Source organism: Cibotium barometz, chromosome 30 (assembly GCF_041138505.1).
Source record: "Cibotium barometz isolate CiBa-2024 chromosome 30, ASM4113850v1, whole genome shotgun sequence".
NCBI lineage: Eukaryota > Viridiplantae > Streptophyta > Polypodiopsida > Cyatheales > Cibotiaceae > Cibotium > Cibotium barometz.
Window position 1 is genome coordinate 29,115,301 of NC_141075.1, and position 20,468 is coordinate 29,135,768.

Sequence of the window (20,468 nt, forward strand, 5' to 3'; positions counted from 1 at the left end):
CGTACTCCCCGGGGTCCCACTGTAGCCGGGCCAAGGGGCGCGCTGCATATGCCCATATGCGCCAATCCAGGAGCACATCAGCAGGGTCGGGGTCAATATACCACTTCCGAGAAGCGGCAGCCACTACCCGAATCCTCTGAAAGGTGCACTCTGCAACCAAAGGCGACTCCACCTCCACTCTCTGGAGTCTGCCCTCATCCTGAATCTCATAGTAGAGGCATCTGCCATCCTCAGTGCTAGCTCTGACAGCAATCAGGATCTCCAACTGTGTAAAGGCTCCCATCCACCGTGGGGCCACTGGCTCGAGAGGCGTGAACCACTCCTCTGTGAGTGCCTCCTGAATATCATCCCTCATAATCAACCCCTCTCTGAGGTGACTCAGCCTCTCCACCTGGATCTCCTTTGGTAGACTGCAGAAAGCCTGCCAGTCTCCAAAACTACGAGCTGGGCCTGCCGCTAAAGGTCCCTAGGCTAGACGAGGCCGAGAACCCAGCATATGACCCTACTCCGTGCGAACCGCTGGGCTCCAGATGAGCGGCTGCCTGGCCCGCTCCTCAACACAAGAAGGAGGCCGCTGAGAGAGCCCCGGTCTTAGCAGCTCCCAAGCTCTCAGGATACTCAAAGCAAATCTGTCCTCCCATCCTCTACTGAGGCCTGTCCTCCTCATCTCTATGAAGATCCAGCGAATCTCTGGTGCCCAAGTACCCCCTGCAGGGGGCGCCCGAGCCTGCAGTCGCTGCAAGAGGAGCTCTTTCCACGGCTCAGCGCCTGGAAGCAACCCCCGAACAATAAGCTTCCCCAATAAGGCTCTGCTTTGATCGACTGGATCTATAATGCCCAAAGCGCCCTGAGCCAGCGGAAGTGTAATAACTGCCCATGCAACCTTTGCCCGAGCTGGCTGACCGTCCCGCCTAGACCACAGAAAGTTCCTGATCAGCCTCTGTACCTGGCTGATGCAAGAGCTCGAGAAAATCCAGCAAGACGTAATGTACCACATGGTCGCTAACAGCACCTGATTTGCCACCACCACCCTCCCAGCCAAGGATAGTCGAGCTGTACTCCAATACAATAGCTTCTTCCGAATGCTCAGAAGAAGCGGAGCAATCTGCTGCTCAGGTGACAAATCGAGGCCAATCTGGCATCCCAAATACCGCACTGCTGTGCCTGGAGGAATCCATCTAAAACCGGGGTCCGGGCTCCATGCCGGAGTGGGAGCACTACTGATCCAAAGGGCCACTGTCTTGCGCCAATTGATCAATGCTCCTGAAGCTGCACTAAAAACCTGGAGCGACTGCTCAGCCCGAATAAGATTGGCCTCTTGGCCATGCAAAAATAAGCCCGTGTCGTCTGCAAACTCAGCATCAAGCAAATCCTCCCCCCGGACTGGGAGCTGAAGTCCTCTCAAACCAACCTCCTCTACCGTCAAATACATACTCATAGCCTCCGCAAAGAAGAGAAAAAGGAAAGGGGCGAGAGGACACCCCTGACGGACTGATTTGGTCAGCTCAAAACTCGGCCCCCGTCCTCCTGCAGTGTACTCTCTCCTTGGCAAATTATGAAATTTTTTCGAGTAAAAAAAGGACCCAATATCTAGAGTTTGATAGAAGTCACTAGAACTCCTACAAGTATACTTGTTCACACCGAAAGATTGAAAAGAAAATAGAGCGACCGGTCGGTCGGACAAATTAATGTGATGACGGTATATACAGATCGAAACTCGTGGACCGGCGGTTCTTGCCCGCTCAAACGAAAGAGCGAGCTTCCGTGTCTTCTCTCGTGCATTTCTCCAGGTAAATGCCATTGGCCTCTAGCATTTTTTTCATTTAGCCTTATCTCAGGTTAATCTGACCGTTTATCATGCTTTTTACCCTAATCTTGGCCTTCTTCTTGTTTTCATCATGGTTTTCTGTAGGCGATTTTCCTTCCCTCAAAGCGACTACAGCTCAGAATGGCACAGGTATGTTCTTTCGCAAGTTTGAGAAAATCGAGTAAATTCACTGAAGAAATTTAGTGCAGATAAACAACATAATTATTATAAAACAAGAGAAGGATTTTGAGAGAGAGAGAGAGAGAGAGAGAGAGAGAGAGAGAGAGAGAACGTACTAAAGAAGAATCTTTAATTTTTATTCAAATTTTTTGAGCTTTTTCACAAGCAATAACAGACTTATCCGAGCTTTTCCACAAGCAAATATTTAAAAGCAGTTAGACCTACCTTTTACACAGGATTTTTTAAAGAAATTGAACTGCTTTCATATCTTTATACTTGTAGGAAGGATACAAAGTAGTGTTGAACGTGTATGATCTTAGCCAAGGGCTTGCACGCCAACTTTCTACTAGTTTTTTGGGAAAGGCTATTGAAGGAATCTGGTAAGATTGGTTGTTTTTACTAATATCACCTATGTAATGCTCATAAATATTTTGAGGGCAGTGTCTCTCATTAATTTGAAAAATAAGAGAAAGTAGGCCTGTCTTATTTGGAGAGAGAGAGAGAGAGAGAGAGAGAGAGAGAGAGAGAGAGAGGTCTTCTAACATCATAGGGCACACATGATCCATGTGATTGCGCTGAAATACAAGGAATATGATTTGAACCCATGATCTCTCGATTAGGAGGTAGGAGGCTGATGCTTAAACAAGAGAGAGAAAGAAAGAAAGAAAGAAAATTGTTTTAACATCTATGGAAGGCCAAATTGACCTACAAGCCCACTTGCTTGCTTTTAAAGCTACTACAATATTCTTTTGCTTGAATTGCATTGGGCCTAATTCCTCTATAACCCATATCTTTGTGCGTTTAAGTTTTTCCGAGAGAGAGAGAGAGAGAGAGAGAGAGAGAGAGAGAGAGAGAGAGAGAGAGAGCATTAACGCCTACTAAAGACGCAAAGGGTTTATGAGATCAAAAAATAGTACACGTGATTAATGTATAAGAAAAATGGGAAAAATAAATCCTGTGTGTTTAAAATAGGGTCCATATACTGCATGGATCTTGCATGAACATTGGATGCAGGTTTGTAGGTGGATGGTGACCCATGATAAGAAAGCGAGGAGCCAAGTAGCTAGAAAAATTGATGATGGGATAGCCTTCTTGGATAGGGCCTACTACATCTATGTAAGTAGCACACCCCTAAAAGGGTCATCATACAATTATACTATTAGAAAAAGTGTGTCCTTATGAAGTTGGGCTTTACACGTGCACCTAGAAAAAGGAATAGTTTAGCCAAAGTAAAAAGTGGAATGCTCTTCTAAGCAGGCCAAAAAAACTTGGTAAACTTGGTTAGTATGTCGTCCTTTGACATTGATGCAGGCAAAAAACCTTGGTTGCAATGTGTAGCATGCAATAGGTTGATTGTCGTAATGCGCAACAAAGCCTTCTTTATACTTGTGAGTTTTGTTATTCCACTTAGAGAATAGAAGAGAGAGAGAGAAAGAGGATAAGAGTCGACATAGTGTTGGGTCCCAATTTACACACCGAAGCACCCCCCCCCCCCTCTCGAGGCAAGCAAGAGTATTTCTTTGGAGAACTTACAATGAAAATGAATGATGATTGAGGACTGCCAAATGCAAGGACAATGTAGACCAAACGCAGGCTGATCTCGATGTTGTCCAAGCTTCATTGAATTGCTCTTTAATGATTAGTATGCAATCCCAAAACTGAGGGATGCACATATGTTGGTTGAATGCTAAAGATGCTCTACGTGGTGGACTTGGGTATGATGCTAGAAGTATGCACAAGTGAAGCCAACAACTTAAGGCACACTAGCATTGCTGTGAATTGCGGTGTAACTAATTTGTGAATGGATGCTTTGTGTTGAAAGGAATGCGCTACTTATATATGTTTATTTGCTGCTGGTCGGTGGGCTACACGCTGTCGATGTGTTTTTATGGACAACTAATATCCTATTTGCTAGCATTTAATGCTACGCATGATATTAAATCTGCCACTTAATGTTGGCCGATTGTAGTACTATCCACGACTTGCTGCTGCTGGTGTATTATGTTGGTCGACTCAACATATGCTGGCCGATTGGTGCTAGGTGATGGTCCACTGCTGCTTGTGGCCACCAGTGCTGGCCAACTGTGATAGGGGCACCTGTAGGCTGTTGATGGGCAGCTGTCTATGCCCTCTATGGACAAAGTATTGCCCTTATGGGCTGGCCTTTGGCTAGCCCATAGACCTATCAATGCATCTACAATGTACATGCAACTACTAAAAGACCTAAGCTAGGGAATTGACATTCTATATGCCCTAATTGATGAATTCTCCAAGTGGGTAAGAGGACTGACACATGGAGACTCTCTATGGCTGTGGAGACTGACCTACATAGCTCGTGCCTCTGACATGTACTGGATACAGAATTAGTAAAAGCATGCGGGCTCAACAGACCTTAGTAGTGATAAAAAATAGGACAGTCAACTATGCCCCACAAAGGGGCCATGGCATACGACAAAATATTCCCAAAAAGATAAATCCTATTGATAAATGTTGCATTGATGTAGAGCCAGTGTGTCACATGGCACTCCAGTGTAGGGTGCATGTGACATTCCCTCCTGCTTAGCTTGGCGGCAGGTTCATCGCTTCCAAATAGTATGCGAGGAGTTGGGGATACTTGTTGAAATGAGTGATGCTAGAGTGTCAAGTCACCTAGCCAAGTTATCCCACATGAGTTATCATAGCTTTGTTGTACTCTCCTCATATAAAAGAGGACCATTTTCAAGCAATGAAAAATGTAGCAAGCTCTCAAGCCTTTCTATGAGTACAAGTCTCAATCTTGTAACCTAATTGAGCTCGAGTCTTAAGCTAAATTAGCTTAGCTCATTCATTATGTTTGTTATTAGGTATTACCCACCCTAGCTTAGCTTAGTACTAATCACATGTTAATTAGATTAGGATTAGGATCAGGATCTAATTAGATAGTTGATTGCTATTAGGGAGCTTGATCCATGAATTTCAACATGGTATTAGAGCTTGGTTTAAGCTCCCCATTAGCTTAGCTTTAACTCATATTAGTCTAAACTCTTCATTAATAACTTAATTAGCTACTAATCTCATCTTATCCTTTCTTCCTCTTTGTGGCCTAAATTTCACAAGCTTGCCATTGACCATTCTTCTAGTCATTTATGTCCAAACTTTGTGTACATGTTTAGCAACTAAATGCTAACTAGTGGCTAAGAAGAATTAGTCAAAATCATCTCCTACTACAGACCGAAAACGGCGCTAAAACGACGACTGGTCTTTTGCTGATTTCTCTACGGCTGCTAACAATTAGTCCAAGCCACTTTAGGGCTACCTTAGCAATAGTGTAAGCTACCCACAAATGCAATCTTGACTCATTTCATCATCGGACGCGACCACAGTAAGCAAATAACCAGGCAGATTAAGTCGACGATTTTTGCCTGTTTTATGAAGATTTGAGCTATCTTTTCTATATAGGGCTCTTGCTCTTATCTAGGGTAACACCCTCATGCAAAAAGCTCTCTCAATGGTTGCTTCCACATGCCCAATTTCATCCTCCAAGAATCAGCTCACTTAATCATAAAAATTAAGCACTAATCACTGTCATTAGTGCTGTATCAATAGAAATTGGGTCAAGTTAAGTCCAAAATCAAAAACTTGGAGTGTAAATTCACTATGGAAAGTTCTCCTTTACATCAAAATTCATTGCATCCTCTTGCATTACTCAATTGAAGAGAATTTGTTTCATTATCATCCTTGTACTGGGACTAGACACTGGCCGTGAATCATTATCACATGCAAAGATCTTCCCGACCTTCACACTACAAATTTGTATGAGATTAGACACTGTTAACAAAGTAAAATAAAAGCTTGTTAGTAAGACCTTCTCAGTATGGAGCGTGTTGAAGTTGTTTCAAGATTTAATGGTGATGGTTTTTCACATGGCAAAGCAAGACCATGTACTTGCTTATGCGTAAGGGACTTTGGCACCTTATTGAGGATGAATAAGTGGAGGTTGAGCCACTTCAAAACAACAAAGCATTGGGTCTCATCGCTCAAAATCTTGATGATGATGTAATTAGTCACATTGCTGGCATCAAGGATGCCAAGTTGGCATGGTAGGAACTTTACAAGATTTTCGGCATCGACTCAAAGAGCTCAAAGATCAACCTTCTCATGTAGTTTTACAAGCTCGACAAGAAGGAGACCGAGACCATGGCACAACACATCAGTAGATTTAAAGGTATCAAACAACAACGTAGTGCATTAAAGAAAGTCATTGAGGAAGATGAATCTATTGTTGTATTGCTAAAAAGTGTTGACAAAAAACCTTATGAATCAATTGTTGCTACACTTGAAAATGTGCCCAACACTAAACTTCAAGATGTAGAATCATCTCTACTTGAACAAGAATCCAAATTCAAAGATAAAGAATCATTCAAATCACATTCAAGTGAGCAAGCATTGTATACAAAGGGTGTCAGGAATCTACCTGCGGAAGCGTTACACACACGCACACGTGGAGAGAGAGAGATGGAGCCGAATAAGCTTGACTTTATTAGCAATGAATAGATTGGTTATTACAATGGTGGGCATGGGTATTTATACCCTCATGCTGTGAATGGCCGACTCCTTTGTTACGACTCAATGTCACATGAGATACTATATTTAACACCCTCTCTGTAGCTCATAGTGGGCATAGATGAAGAAACCAAGTCGATGTAGATGCAACCATGGACACCCTAGCGTGGCCTTTGCTAGGTACACCTCGGATAATGCACCAATCAACCTGTCTCCACAAGAAAATGCCATCTTGAGCTTTAGCTGCCACATAGAATAATGAATTGCAGACAACTCCACATTCATGATCCCCCATTCGTTGAACTGAGAGCACATCACGTCCAAAAATCTCTGAATGCTTGAACTGTCACACACGACGCCCAAAATTCTGCTACACAATGAACAAGGAACTCATCCCATCCATAGTCTACTACCAATGAACTACGAACACATCACGTCCATAGATTTGTCAAGTTGTTCCATGCCAGATGCATGTGCCTTGAACTCCGACACACGGGTCCAAATCACCAAAACGGGAGCACAGACTGCCCCTCTCTGCCACTCACATGCCTCTCTCTGGCTGAAGCACGTGGTAGCATCCATCCACCAAGCTAGAATGCTGGAGTATGTGCCAGTGAAGTCCTCGCCACACCGGCAGATGCCGTAGCATCCCTCTTAGAATCACTGTCACTGTCATCCTCGTCAGCTTTGCCTTTGCCTTTGTCATTTGTCGAGCCTTGAGCTTTAGCTTTGGATTTGCAATCCCGAGCCAAATGCCCTCGCTTTCCGCACTTATAACAACGGCTCCTAGACTTCTTATTGGATTCCGATGCAGCATGTGCCGATTCTACATCCTTCGGAACCCGAATCTTTCCTTGGGAAATGAGCACTGCTTCCTCCTCAATGAGAAAAGAGCTGAGATCATCAAATTCCAGCTTTTCCTTCGTGACTTGTAAGCGTAATGCCCTCGAGACCATCTCGTATTCCTCAGACAACTTCGTAAGAACCAAGGCAGCTAACTGGGTACTAGTTAATGCACTATTCATAGCCGATAACTGATCATGGATAACCTTTGCCTTCATTAGAAGTGACTGCATAGAGGTCCCGGTTTCAAACTTGATGGAAAACAACTGGCCGAGAAGGGTTACTGCTCGCATTGTTGAGTCTCGATCAAACATTCCTGCAAGCTTTGACCACATTTCCTTGGCAGTCTTTAAAGTCTGAATGGCAGGGGAAATTTCCTTGGTGAGAGATTCTGCAATCGCCGACATCGCCTTCGCAGTGTGAGCATCCCAATCCACAAGAGATTTGAGAAACTCCTCCTCCTGAAGACGTGTGAACCGATTGCTATCCCTTCGGGGACGTTCCTCCGAGCCATCAACAATGTCCCATAAGCCTTTTCTGCTAAACCATAGCCTCATGATCAAGTTCCAATGCGCATAATTGTCTCCATTCAGTTTGTCATCCTTGCTCGAACACGGGAGTCCCATCTCGAAAACTCCGTCCACCTCTTCTCAGTCGACCCGGTCTTCGATAACACACGTCTCCTCCCTTCGCCTTCTCTTCTCCCAGCTGGCGGTTCTCTTGCGGCTGCACTCCTGCTGCACGAGCGGTGCCACTGGCCTCCTCTTGCTCTGCCGCCTGACGACGTTAGGGTGCCGGACGCGGGCGATGGCTTGAACTTCCGTCTCGAGCGCTGGGCACCGCCTTTGTTGAGACTCCTGGAATTGGATCAATGCCCGTGGCCTTTGCCGTGCTTGGCCTGCTCTTCAAGGTGAGCGAGGTGTCGGCGCTCGTGCGGAAGGGCGATGAGGTAGGAGAAGACCCCGACGCCCAGCAGAACGTGGTGCAGGGGCTTGATGCTGCCCGTGTCAATCAACACCAGCCTTCGCCCAGCCGTCGAACGGCCACCGGCAGCCCACTGCCCAGCACTACCTTGTACACGATCCCCAGGCCGCCCTCTGCGCCTGAGCTCTTAAGCCACAGTTCTGCTGTTGCTCAACACGCAATGTGCTGTTGACACGTGCGCCACGTCACTGCACCAGCCTCACTTCCTGCGCCACCTCAGTCGCTGCAGCAGCCACCTTCTCCAACTCCTCCGTGTGCCCAAGAATCAACGAGCACTCAGCTCTGATACCATGTCAGGAATCTACCTGCGAAAGCGTTACACACACGCACACGTGGAGAGAGAGAGATGGAGCCGAATAAGCTCGACTTTATTAGCAATGAATAGATTGGTTATTACAATGGTGGGCATGGGTATTTATACCCTCATGCTGTGAATGGCCGACTCCTTTGTTACGACTCAATGTCACATGAGATACTATATTTAACAAAGGGTGGGAGGTTTCAAAGGACAAATCAATCAACATCTCAACTTCCAAGATGCTATCACTGTGGAAAACTTGGTCATGCTAAGAATGAATGTTGCAATAAAGATAAACCAAAGCTTGTTTGTAACTATTGTGGAAAAATTGGTCACCTAGAAGAAGATTGCTATCAAAAAAAGAAGCAAGCAAACTACATTGAGGCCAAAGCTGTCCCTGCTGAAGACGTGCTCTTCTAGAGAAAGAACCATTGTACTTCACCCCTCTTGTCTCTACAAAAAGTGTGATGTAATCAGCTTCTGAGACCATATGATGCACTCAAGTTGAAATTCATAGCCAAAGAAAATATAATGCCAAAGTAGCATAAGGCCAAAGTAGCCTAGGAAGAGTGAAAGCCTAAAAATTGTACCCAATCTAGCATCAAGGGAGGGTGTTGAAATGAGTGATGTTAGAGTGCCAAGTCACCTAGCCAAGTTATCCCACATGAGCTATTATAGCTTTGTTGTACTCTCCTCATATAAAAGAGGACCATTTTCAAGCAATGAAAAATGTAGCAAGATCTCAAGCCTGTCTATGAGTACAAGTCTCAATCTTGTAACTTAATTGAGCTTGAGTCTTAAGCTAAATTAGCTTAGTTCATCCATTATGTTTGTTATTAGGTATCATTCACCCTACCTTAGCTTAGTACTAATCACATGTTAATTAGATTAGGATAGGATCTAATTAGATAGTTGATTGCTATTAGGGAGCTTGATCCGTGAATTTCAACAGTACTCGGGGAAGAACTCTTCGTTGAGCCATACTGCTTCATGGTGAAAGTGCATAGAGCGGAAGCAAAGGGACACTAGAGTGTGCTGAATAGAGAGTACAAAAGAGAGAGAGATATAGATCAACTATGCTGAATATACTCAGCCCACAATCAAGGGCCATTCAAAAGGGACCAAAAGGACACCAGAAATGGGCAAAAACTGGAGATGAATGTTGTAACACCCCCTCAGTACCAGATGCTGAACAAACTCCGAGAAGCCAAAGAAGTCCTCCTCTGTCAAAGACAAAAGAATGCAGCAACAATAGGTACCAGGAAAGCTCCACAGCAACTCAGCTACAAAAGCAAGAAAACAAGCTGCGAGGTACATTGCTCCTCTAGAAGAAAACAACCATGTAGGTTTCGTCGTGCTGCTCCAAATATCGGTGCCAAATCCAAATCTAAACACAGTGCCACAAAAATTCCTAGAAGCTTGTAGCTCCAAGAAGATAATACCCTCAAAAGAAATAGAGTCCATCTGCTTCAACTCTGTACTGAGAGTAGCCAAATACTGTACAATAGAGTCCATCTGCTTCAACTCTGTACTGAGAGTAGCCAAATATTGTACAATAGCATCCTCCTCGAAGGTCAGTATCGCCAGATGTAAGAACTCAATTGCTCCCTCTGAAAACTGATGTCGGGACACCACAGGCCCAACCAAATCCAAATCCCAATCCTTCAAGCCTTGGAAGTACCACTGTGCCACAGGCACGGTCACGGACACACCTGACCACAATCCAGAATCCTCACACAGAGTAAGGGAAATAGGAACATTCACAGTAGTGGTAACTGAAGTAGTAGTAGCCTCCTCAATAGCATCACAACGTAGAAGCAGGCTCCTCCATAGAAGGCAAAGGGACCAGCAACACATCCTGGTCAGTGGTTGACGAAGAAAGAGTCGGAGGCAAAGCAATAGGAGACACATCCCCCTCAGAAGCTGTGAGCAAAGATAGCCCACTATCTTCCTCAAAAACATTACCAGATGTATCATCCTGGCAAGGAGAACTATGCACAGAAACTGAAGGCAAGGCAAGAGGAGAAACAAACTCCTTAGATGTAGGGAGCAAAATTGGCCCACTATCCTTCGTTGCAGGAACATCTCCAAAAGAAGTAACCATCTGTTGATCACTGGCATCACCGTACAGGTCACAAAGCAACTGCCACACATAGAAAGTAGAAGCATAATCAGGAGCATAGATGAAGTGTCGAAGAACCGAATCCTGACAATTCAGGAGGAGAAAATCCATAGATTTGTCCGTCAGTCTTCCTCCACCGACACACATCCTCCGCAGAGGCAAAGTCCGGCAAGCACCGATTCTTGTACGAGAGAAACTCCATCAAACCATACTCCTTGAGAATAGAAGTAACCTGCAACTTCCATGACTGAAAGTTACCACCATCCAACTTGTCTGCCTCATCTAGGAAATAACAAGAAAGTGGTACGGGAGCCAAATCTGAAGTTGTCATCATTGATCCAACCAATAGGACCAAACCTCATAAGATAAAAGTGTCCAAATCAGAAAACGCTGATGTAGGTTCCTTCCTCCCACCAAAATGCAGCCCTAAGAGGCTAGACAGCACCCGAAAAATCCTCCTCTAGCAAAAAACGCAAAAGCTTCTGTCAACTGTACCTCCAACCTTGAGGTCACCAGAAGAGGGAAGCAAAAAATGTAGATTTGATATAGAGAGAAAAGGCAGCCACATAGGGCTTGGGAATATGCTGTAAGAGGGTGCAAGAGGGAAAGGCATCAACTAGGACTAGGTTGGGCTCTCGTCAAGAAAAAAACGCACAATCTCAGAAGAAGAAGTGTCCTTCACAGGTACCAAGGGTGCCACCAAAGCCCGAAACACCACAAACCCCCTCTGCAAAATGGAATGACCACCGGAGAGGAAAACCCGGCCAGAAGAGGGCTGCTGTCCTGAAAAAACTGGCCGCCTATGTCCAAACTCCACGTGGAATGAAACGCTGATCAGAAAATTACCTGATGGCTGCAAGCGATGAAGCCAATCTGAAGAGAAAGTGATCAGCAGGTGCTGTCCAGAAAACACAGCAACAAAGAGGCTGCAAATCTGAGAAAAACGCAGAGGAGAGGGTGCTGAAAATAGGGCTGAATCTGGGGCAGCAGAGGAGTCTCTGAACCGGGAGCAATGATACCATGAAAGAGTGCATTGAGCGGAAGCAAAGGGGCACTAGAGTGTGCTGAATAAACAGTTGCAAAAGAGAGAGAGATGGAGCAACTATGCTGAATATACTGAAGCAAAACAGTCCCAAGCAAGAGACAAATAGTCTCATAAGTAAGGGAGCAAAATATGTACAAGACTGAATGAAAAGTGAGAGGCCAGCCCCACCTATGTATAGGTGAGGAGAGCTGGCGTTCTGGAGCTGAATAGGCTGGCCGACTGGGAAATACCATACGGGCTGGGAAAAATCCCAGAAAAATAGGGGTGGCCAGCCCACAATCAAGGGCCATACAAAAGGGACCAAAAGGACACCACAAATGGGCAGAAACTGGGGATGAATGTGCTAACACATGGGTACCTTGGTCTCGAAATTTCGTGTAGAATTGTCTTTGTCTTTGACCAGATCCATGCTTCCACCGCTGGAGGAGAATCTGTTCAGTCTCAATAACTTCGGCTTTGTCCACCATGTCCGATTGTTGCTCATTTGTAATATCTTGCAAAGCTGGACCAATGTAGGGCTTCAACCAAGAAACATGGAAAACATTATGCATAGGCCAACTATCTATCTGGAAGCTTAAGCTTCATAGAGACATCATTTATCTTTTTAATGATAGGAAAGGGCCCAAAGTTGTGAAAGGAGAGTTTTGTACAATGTTTGCTCACTTGCTTCAGTCTTTGCTTCATAATCCGGACTCCGGAGATATGCCCAGTTCCCTTCTTTAAAGTTGACATCTCGTTTTGAATTGTTGGCTTGCCTGGTGTATTCTTCTTGTGCTTTGGCAAGGCGCTCTTTGATAGACTCAATGATCTCTAAAAATGTTTCGGTGGTCTTGTTGGAAGGTGGTACCATTCTTATCAGAAGGGACGAGAAACGGCAACCAAACGTTGCCTTGTACAAAGTTCGACTAATGCTAGATGAATGAGTGTCGTTGAGGATGGTCTGAACTAAAGGAAGCTAATGCTCCCACTTTGACTACCTGTCATGGCAATACGATTTGAGAACATCGAAAGCTAGTTGGTTCTATATTTCTGTTTGGCTGTTTGTCTGCGGATGGAATGCACCGGATAGATGCAACTTGGTCCCAAAGTTATCGAACGATGCTCTCCAAAAATTTGAAGTAAACTTGAATACCTTCTATTGAACGCATGTGCTACACTCACATATTGATGACCGCCCCCCCGCCCCCCCTCCCTCGAGAACCCTCCTCACCAATTAACCAAGTTCCCTTTTGCCAAAAGATATTAGTAGTTAATGTCAAATTATGAACATAGAAACTAATGAGAATTAAGTCATAACACTGGCCATAATCTCACTGCAATGGATTATCAAACATGTGGCAATGCAACATAAACTAGATCCACAATGTTACATGGATAGGTATTAAAGACTCACACAAGATCAATCTTTTCCATATGCTAGGTTTGGGGAGCTCTAAGATTTATTGAAGTCCATGCTCGTGCCCAAGGAAATATCTATGCACAAGGACATGCCCATCATTCCCATGCCCAAGGCCATGGAGACTCCTACAGTGAGTATCTATTTTGATGCCCATACCTAAGGCCATCCCCATGCTCATGTTGTCGTGCTCGTGGCAATGCTCATGGATATGGACATGGCCATGGCCATGCTTATAGTCATGCATACTGCCACACTAAGTACTTATTTTGATGCCCATACTTAAGGCCATCCCCATGCTCATACCTATAGCCATGCCCATGTCAATGCTCATGGATATGGTCATGGCCATGCTTATGAATATTAATTAACAAGGGTCGTTTTAAGTATCATCAATCAACATTGCTAACTATCACTGAGCTAATACCTAGAAAAGAGGAGAGGTAGATAGAGGAGGGGACAAATTGTCTTGATTGTATATTTCTGTTTGGTTGTTTGTATGCTGATGGAATGCACTGGACAAATGCAACTTGGTCCCAAAGTTATCGAACGATGCTCTCCAAAAATTTGAAGTAAACTTGGGATCCCTGTCTGTCGAAGGAATATGCGATCAATGTCTTCTGTTGTGGCCATTTATTTGCATGGGATCAACATGCAGAATTTACTGAATTGGTCCACAATGGTTGAAACCAGCCTCTGGTAGAAAACAAAGTGCGGTAGGCTAGCAGTCACCCAAACACAGTTGTAGTCCAGCAAATAAGACAGGCAAAAGGGAGCTAGAGTGCTCCTACACCAAAGAACAGCGACACCTGTTGGTCCCAAAGCTTGGCGTCCCTTTCGGTATTTCTTTATTCACATTCAATGGAAGAGTTTGACTGAATACATCATGGCCATTCATGGCTTATACATAAGCATGTCCAAACGGCCAGTCCCCTGGACCTCATGGCATAGAGGTGTTACATAGCCCTGTGTCCAAAACACCACACTGTTATTCACCTTTAATCTGCCAAGATAATACATCCAATTGGCACATGCACATAGCCAAAAACATAGCGATATATCAGCCCGTAAACTCTTCCAAAAACATGCTAAGTTTATTCCTGTTTCTGCTCCCTTAGGCTGTAAATCCCTCCTCTCACAAGGGACCAGGAGAGATACTCCCGAACAACCCACGAGCCGGAAGAAAGAGGAGTTTGAACCCGTGTGCGTCTGACACCGCCCATTGTGGAATTAGCCTCTTCCGACTGCCCATCTGTCTGTGGATGAAATGATGATGAAAACTTGAGAGTTGCATCCATGTTGTCAAACAACCCTTCCAAAATAAACTCGTCATCCGTGGATCATGGTCACTAATGATAGACGAAGGAATGCCATGACACTTGAAGATGTTCGCTATGAACAACTTCACCATGTGATCAACTTTGATCTTCCCCTCCCCCCGAGAAAAGATCCTTTCATTAGTTATATAAAAAACGCCCGTAGGGCTACAAAAGATCCTCTCCTGCTCACAAGAAAAACAGAGCAGAGAACAAAGCAAGGCAGCCAGGGAGACTCTCCCTAGGTGCTGAAAAGTACAAGTATCAGTACAAAGAACTGAAGGGCTATATCATACAATAGGAGGGGGGAAAAGCCAAACAGGTGGCCTGTAGTGCCAACGGGGGGACCCCGCGTGTAGGGTATAGAAGGGGCCGCTGCGCCAGGTGGTGTGAAAGGCCCGGCGCCACAAGATCGCCTCATCCGAGTCGCCCCGGATGTGGTAATACTGCCCTCGCAAGGTGTGGATCAACTCTTGCCAAATCCCTCGAACAGTCTCTGCTGGTGGCTCCAGTCTCCCCTCAAAGGCCCTGAAACACCGGGCCCTCCAGGTGAACCAGATGGTGAGGCTGCTGAGGAGCTCCCATCGTAGATCCCTCTCCTGTGTCCAGCTGGCGGACGAGAAATCCGGTGAAGGAACAAGGCGAGGCTGGCCCCTAATGAATCTGATGGCCTGGCTGTCCTGCTCCATCTCATAGCCCATAGCAGGCCCTGACGAAGTCGACCAAGCAGCGGCACCCCACGTATACATACCCTCTAGAGAGAGGGGGGCCAGAATACGCAGCATCCGCAGCCAAATCTGCTGCGCCTGAGGGCAGTCCCATAGGCAATGTCTCTGTGTCTCCATAGGGTGGTCGCATCGGACGCAGGCCGCCGGAAGACCGCTGTAAACAAGCCAGGTGCCAACTGCTGAGCCCCTGTGGGCGACCAGCCACTGGAAAGTTGAGATCCTGCGGGCCTGTCGACTAGCCCAGAGCCGGGCCCAAAAATCCTCTAGGAACTCCTGTGAGAGTCCCTGTAGCCGCCAGTGCCCCGCTGCAGCTGGAGAGACCATCCTCCTCGCCGTCAAAATATGCCGCCCGAACCGAACAGTATACTGGAAAAAGGTGATCTCTGTGGCCTCAAGGGATGCATAAGGATCATGCGACTCGTACTCACCTGGGTCCCACTAGAGCCGGGCAAAGGGGCGCGTTGCATATGCCCATATGCGCCAATCCGGGAGCACATCTGCAGGGTCTGGGTCAATATGCCACTTCGAGAAGCGGCGGCCACTACTCGTATCCTCTGAAAGGTGCACTCTGCAACCAAAGGCGACTCCACCTCCACTCTCTGAAGTCTGCCCTCATCCTGAATCTCATAGTAGAGGCATCTGCCATCCTCAGTGCAAGCTGTTAGACAGCAATCAGGATCTCCAACTGTGTAAAGGCTCCCATCCACCGTGGGGCCACTAGCTCGAGAGGCGTGAACCACTCCTCTGTGAGTGCCTCCTGAATGTCATCCCTCATGATCAACCCCCCTCTGAAGTGACTCAGCCTCTCCACCTAGGTCTCCTCTGGGAGACTGCGCAGAAGGCCTGCCAGTCTCCAAAACTACGTGCTGGGCCTGCCGCCAAAGGTCCCCAGGCTAGGCGAGGCCGAGAACCCAGCATATGACCTTGATATGTGCGAACCGCTGGGCTCCAGATGAGCGGCTGTCTGCCCCGCTCCTCAACACAAGAAGGAGGGTAGCATGAATCAACTCCCCCAGGAAGGGTTGGATCCTCAAACTCAAGGTCTTTGCTAAGACCTTGTAGACAGTATTGAGGATCGTAATAGGTCTCCAATGCCGAATATCATCTGATACTCCCTCCCCCTTGGGGATAAGAGAGATCAAGCCCTCGGAAAAGCTCTGTGGCATCACCCCAGTGTCCAAAACATACTGAAAGCCCCTGCGGAGGCCTGGCCCCAAAAGGTCCCAATAGCGCATAAAAAAGGCAGGCGTCAATCCGTCCTCCCCTGGGCAACTATGGCGGGGAAGGACCCTCAAGGCATCAGCAAGCTCAACCTCTGAAAGAGGCTCACCCAGAACTGTACGCATACGATCTGTGACCCTCCTCTGCACATGGGCCCACACAGTCTGTTTGCAAGCATCCCGAGCCTCAGTGGCTGGCTCCGCTGAAAGCAGGTCTCTATAGAACCCAGTGGCAATGGCTCTGATCTCCCCGATCCATCCGGCCTCCCAAGCTGATTGACTCTTGCTCGAGCATGGCGGGGTCTAGTAATCTCAAAAAACTCCCCAGTCACTCTATCACCAAGCTGCGTCCACTGAGAGGCCTGGCGACGATAGTAAAACTCATGTCTCTGCTCCTCTGCCTCTCTAACCTCCTGGCGTGCCTGGCTCAGCTGGGACGCCACCCACTTGCATGTAGGCTGCTGCTCCTGAAGGCGCTGAAGCGAAGCAAGGCTGCCTCTCAGCCGATGCTCCCGCTCGCGAGTCTCTCCCAGCCGTGTCAAAACTGCAGTGTGCAGAAGAGAGCTAAGCTCGATGAGTCCCTGGGCACACTGGCCTGTTGCATCCTGGTCAGAGCACTGACTATCATGCCAGATCCTCTCAATGTCCTCAGTGAGACTAGGATCTGTAAGTACCCTCTCTGGGATCCTCAACTGCAAGCTGGTCTCCCGTATCCTCTCCTCAAGTGTCAAAATAACTGGGGCATGGTCTGAAAATGAGGTGCCAGCGAGAATGCCAACGGAGCCCCCTCGCTCCCCTAACCAGTTGCCCACATAGAAGCGATCAATCCGTGATAGATTAGTCCCTCCCTGTTGCCGGCGATCCGACCGAGAGAAACTAAGACTGTCCTGAGAGCGGGAGAAGGCCCCATGCTGCCATGCTATCGGCCGGGTCCTCAAGCATGTTGAAGTCTCCCCCGACACACCAATGTGCGGCCTCTAGCAATGCATCCGTAACCTGGGTCCAGAACTCTGCTCTGGCACTAGCATGGTTGGGCGCATAGACATTGAGCACGCCCAAGAGCTCATCATGCATCCTCAGAATGACATACTATGCTCTACCAGGCACAATGATCCCTCGATCCACAATGGCCTGCCGCCATACATTTGCAATGACCATACATACTCCTCCCTGTTCACCCAAAGGGCCAAACCCTGCAGACCAAAAGGTGTCCCATCTACGAGGCATCACCGAACCATATCTCCGGATCCTGCTCTCACCCAAGTGGTGCTCCTGCATCATCAAAATATCAATACTACCACCAACCAGGCATCTCTGAAGCTCCGGCCTCAAGCAACCACGATAGCGTATATAATGTGCTCCGCCCAAGGCCCTGTACATTCCATGAGACGATCCTCATGGATGACCTGCTGAGGTGGATGCTGTCTCAGCCGTACGGCGGGCCTTCGCAAGCGGCTTGGATGGAGAATAGTCCCCATCCGAGCGGCTACGAATCTGCCCACCCGGTGTGCTGCAAGAATCACGGATCAGGCGCCAGTGGCTGTCCCATGGCGACTGCCTCCGCTCAGACAAAGCAACCTCGTGTATGCATACATATCCAGGGTCGCGTGCTAAGTCTGCCACTATGCGAACGACCAAATGACGAATCCCTGAGGCATCCACACTCTCGGGATCCAAGAAAAAATGAGCCAACTCTCATAGTCGGCCTATCACATCTGTCACCTCCAGATCGCTCACACGGTGAGAAAACTCAACTGCCTGAGTCTTCAAAGTGCTAAGAGCGAGCTCCAGAGTCCCTCCCGGTCGCATGGGCCATAGAGAGGGAATGAGAAGGCCACCGCTGAATCAAGTGCCTCCTCCCGCGGGCCGGAGGTATCACTACATGAACTCTGATGGGTGCTGGCTCATGGGGGCCCTCTGCTCCAAAAAGCCGTGTGAAGGAGTAATCAAAAGCCTCCGAGCGTTGTCTAGTGCCGAGGCGACTTAGTCGACTGCGGATAGATGATATCCATGACACCCGAATCAGCATGGTAAGTCTCCTCTGCGGTGCTCGAGCAAGGTCGGTGCTCAGAGCCCTCCGGACTGCAGGTGAACGCCAGGGGACTGCCAGGGCCTCCCGGGGAGCTGAGGCGGGCCGCGGGGGGGGGGGGGGGGGGGGGGGGGGGGGGAGGAGGGGGGGGGCGAGGGGGGTGGAGAAGGAGCTGTTGCCGAAACCGGAGCGGGGACGGGAGGAGGCGAAGGTGGAAGCGAGGCGGTAGGGGGGGACGGGGGGGGGGGGGTGAAGGAGGGGGTGCTGGCATATCCTGGTCCTCAGTCGGCGCTGGGGTCTCCTCCTGGAGGGGAGCAAAGCTGTTCCTCATGGCAACCCAGTGATGCTGAGACTCTGGCTGCTGTTGCATCGGTCTCTGTGCGTGCTGTTGTGGCTGTCTCCCTCGACGGCGCCCCTGTCCATGCTGCCACTCCGAGGTCTCTGTGGCCTGAGCAGGTGTCCCGGAGGCTGCCTGCCGAGCCGCATCTGTGGGCGGGCCATCAGGGGCCTGCTGCTGCGGTGAAGGTCGGGGTCTCCTGCTAGGGCAGGCCTTGGCCAGATGGCCGACCTGCCTGCAAATAAAGCACTGGTTCGGGAGCCGCGAGAACTCCACTCTCTAATCAATCCATCCCCCCCCTATCCTAGGTAGCTGAATGACCTTCGGAAGGGAGGAGATGTCAAGAACAAAACTCTGACCGAAGGTAGCCCAGCTGCTCTGGCCACCACTGAAGCTGCTTTGGGGCCAGTCTCTAGCACCAAACCCACCAATGCTTCTAGCCTAGAAAGGAGCAGAAGGTACTCACGGCGGAGTCCAGGGAAGCAAACTGTAACATGGAAAAGGCGCTCTCCCTGCTCGGCCGCTGCTGGGTCAAAGCCATGCTGCCAAGGTCTGAAGAATGCCCGAGCACCCCTGATGTCAAGGGGACTCATGGCTAGGACCTTGGCCACGCTCTGGGCTGTCTCGAATTCGATCTGGTAGTGTCCACAGCCCAGTAGTTGAACGTCCATGATCTTGCCCACATCTGCAAGAAGGCGGGCCTGGAGAAGATCTCGGATCTCCCCTCTGCTGGGGCGAGTGCCGACTATACGGCAGATGGTGGAATGTGCTTGGAGCCCGTTCCACCTCTGCGGCGAGGCTCACTTTCTCTTCTGGGGCGAAGAGAAACCCTGATGGGGGTATCCTCAGGGGCGGGCGAGGGGGCTGCGGGAGAGTCCCTCTGAGGTGGGGCGGGAGGAGCCTCCATCAGTGTCTGAAGCTATGTCGAAGGCGGAGCGAATGCGGAGAGTCCTGCAAGAACCGAGCTGCACACAAAGGACGGAGGGGGAAGGCGGAAGGCAAAAAGAAAACCCCAGGGGACGGAAAAATGAGCCTGCTTACGCACGGGAATGAAATGAGCTTGCTTATTGAACCTGCATATGATAGTCCAAATGCCATCATTCCCCGTTTGTGTCCTCGGAACATCAAATATAAAATCCATGGCAATGCTCTCCCATGGTTTATTTGGAATAGGTAAAGGTTGAAGTAACCCTGGTGTCTTCTGACGGTCAAACTTCACCTTTTGACATATGATGCATTGCCTAACAAAAGCATCATTATCCCTTCTCAAGGTCGGCCAATAAAAGAAAGCCTCAACTGCCTTTACCGTGGCCTCAATGTCCCTATGACTTGCATATGGTGGAGCATGACTTTTCAATCATAACTTTGAGCCGCAACTGTCTAGTAACACAGTCTACCATGCATCAACAAAAAGCCATCCCTGAGAGTATAATGATCATGCCGTTGACCCTAGACATCTGATCATAGAACCTACCAAAATCCTCATCCTGCGCATACTGCTCTTTCATCTCATCAAGCTTATGATGATCATCAAGTAAAACTGTTGAGACCTGTGGCTTGCGTGACAAAGCATCTGTCACAACATTCTTTTTGCCTTCCACATGTACAATCTAAAAGTGGA

The 20,468-nt window shown here is 48.0% G+C and overlaps 1 protein-coding gene across 1 annotated transcript in view; it reads left to right on the top strand.

The window, feature by feature from the left end:
* Positions 1-1,678: 1,678 nt before the first annotated feature.
* Positions 1,679-20,468, top strand: part of LOC147621360 (uncharacterized) — a 61,809-nt gene continuing 43,019 nt past the window's right edge. The window contains exons 1-3 of the mRNA XM_086824097.1: positions 1,679-1,790; positions 1,913-1,957; positions 2,270-2,367. Coding sequence (XP_086680223.1) covers positions 1,949-1,957; positions 2,270-2,367 — 107 coding nt within the window. The 5' untranslated portion in view covers positions 1,679-1,790; positions 1,913-1,948. The remainder of the gene's footprint in view (positions 1,791-1,912; positions 1,958-2,269; positions 2,368-20,468) is intronic.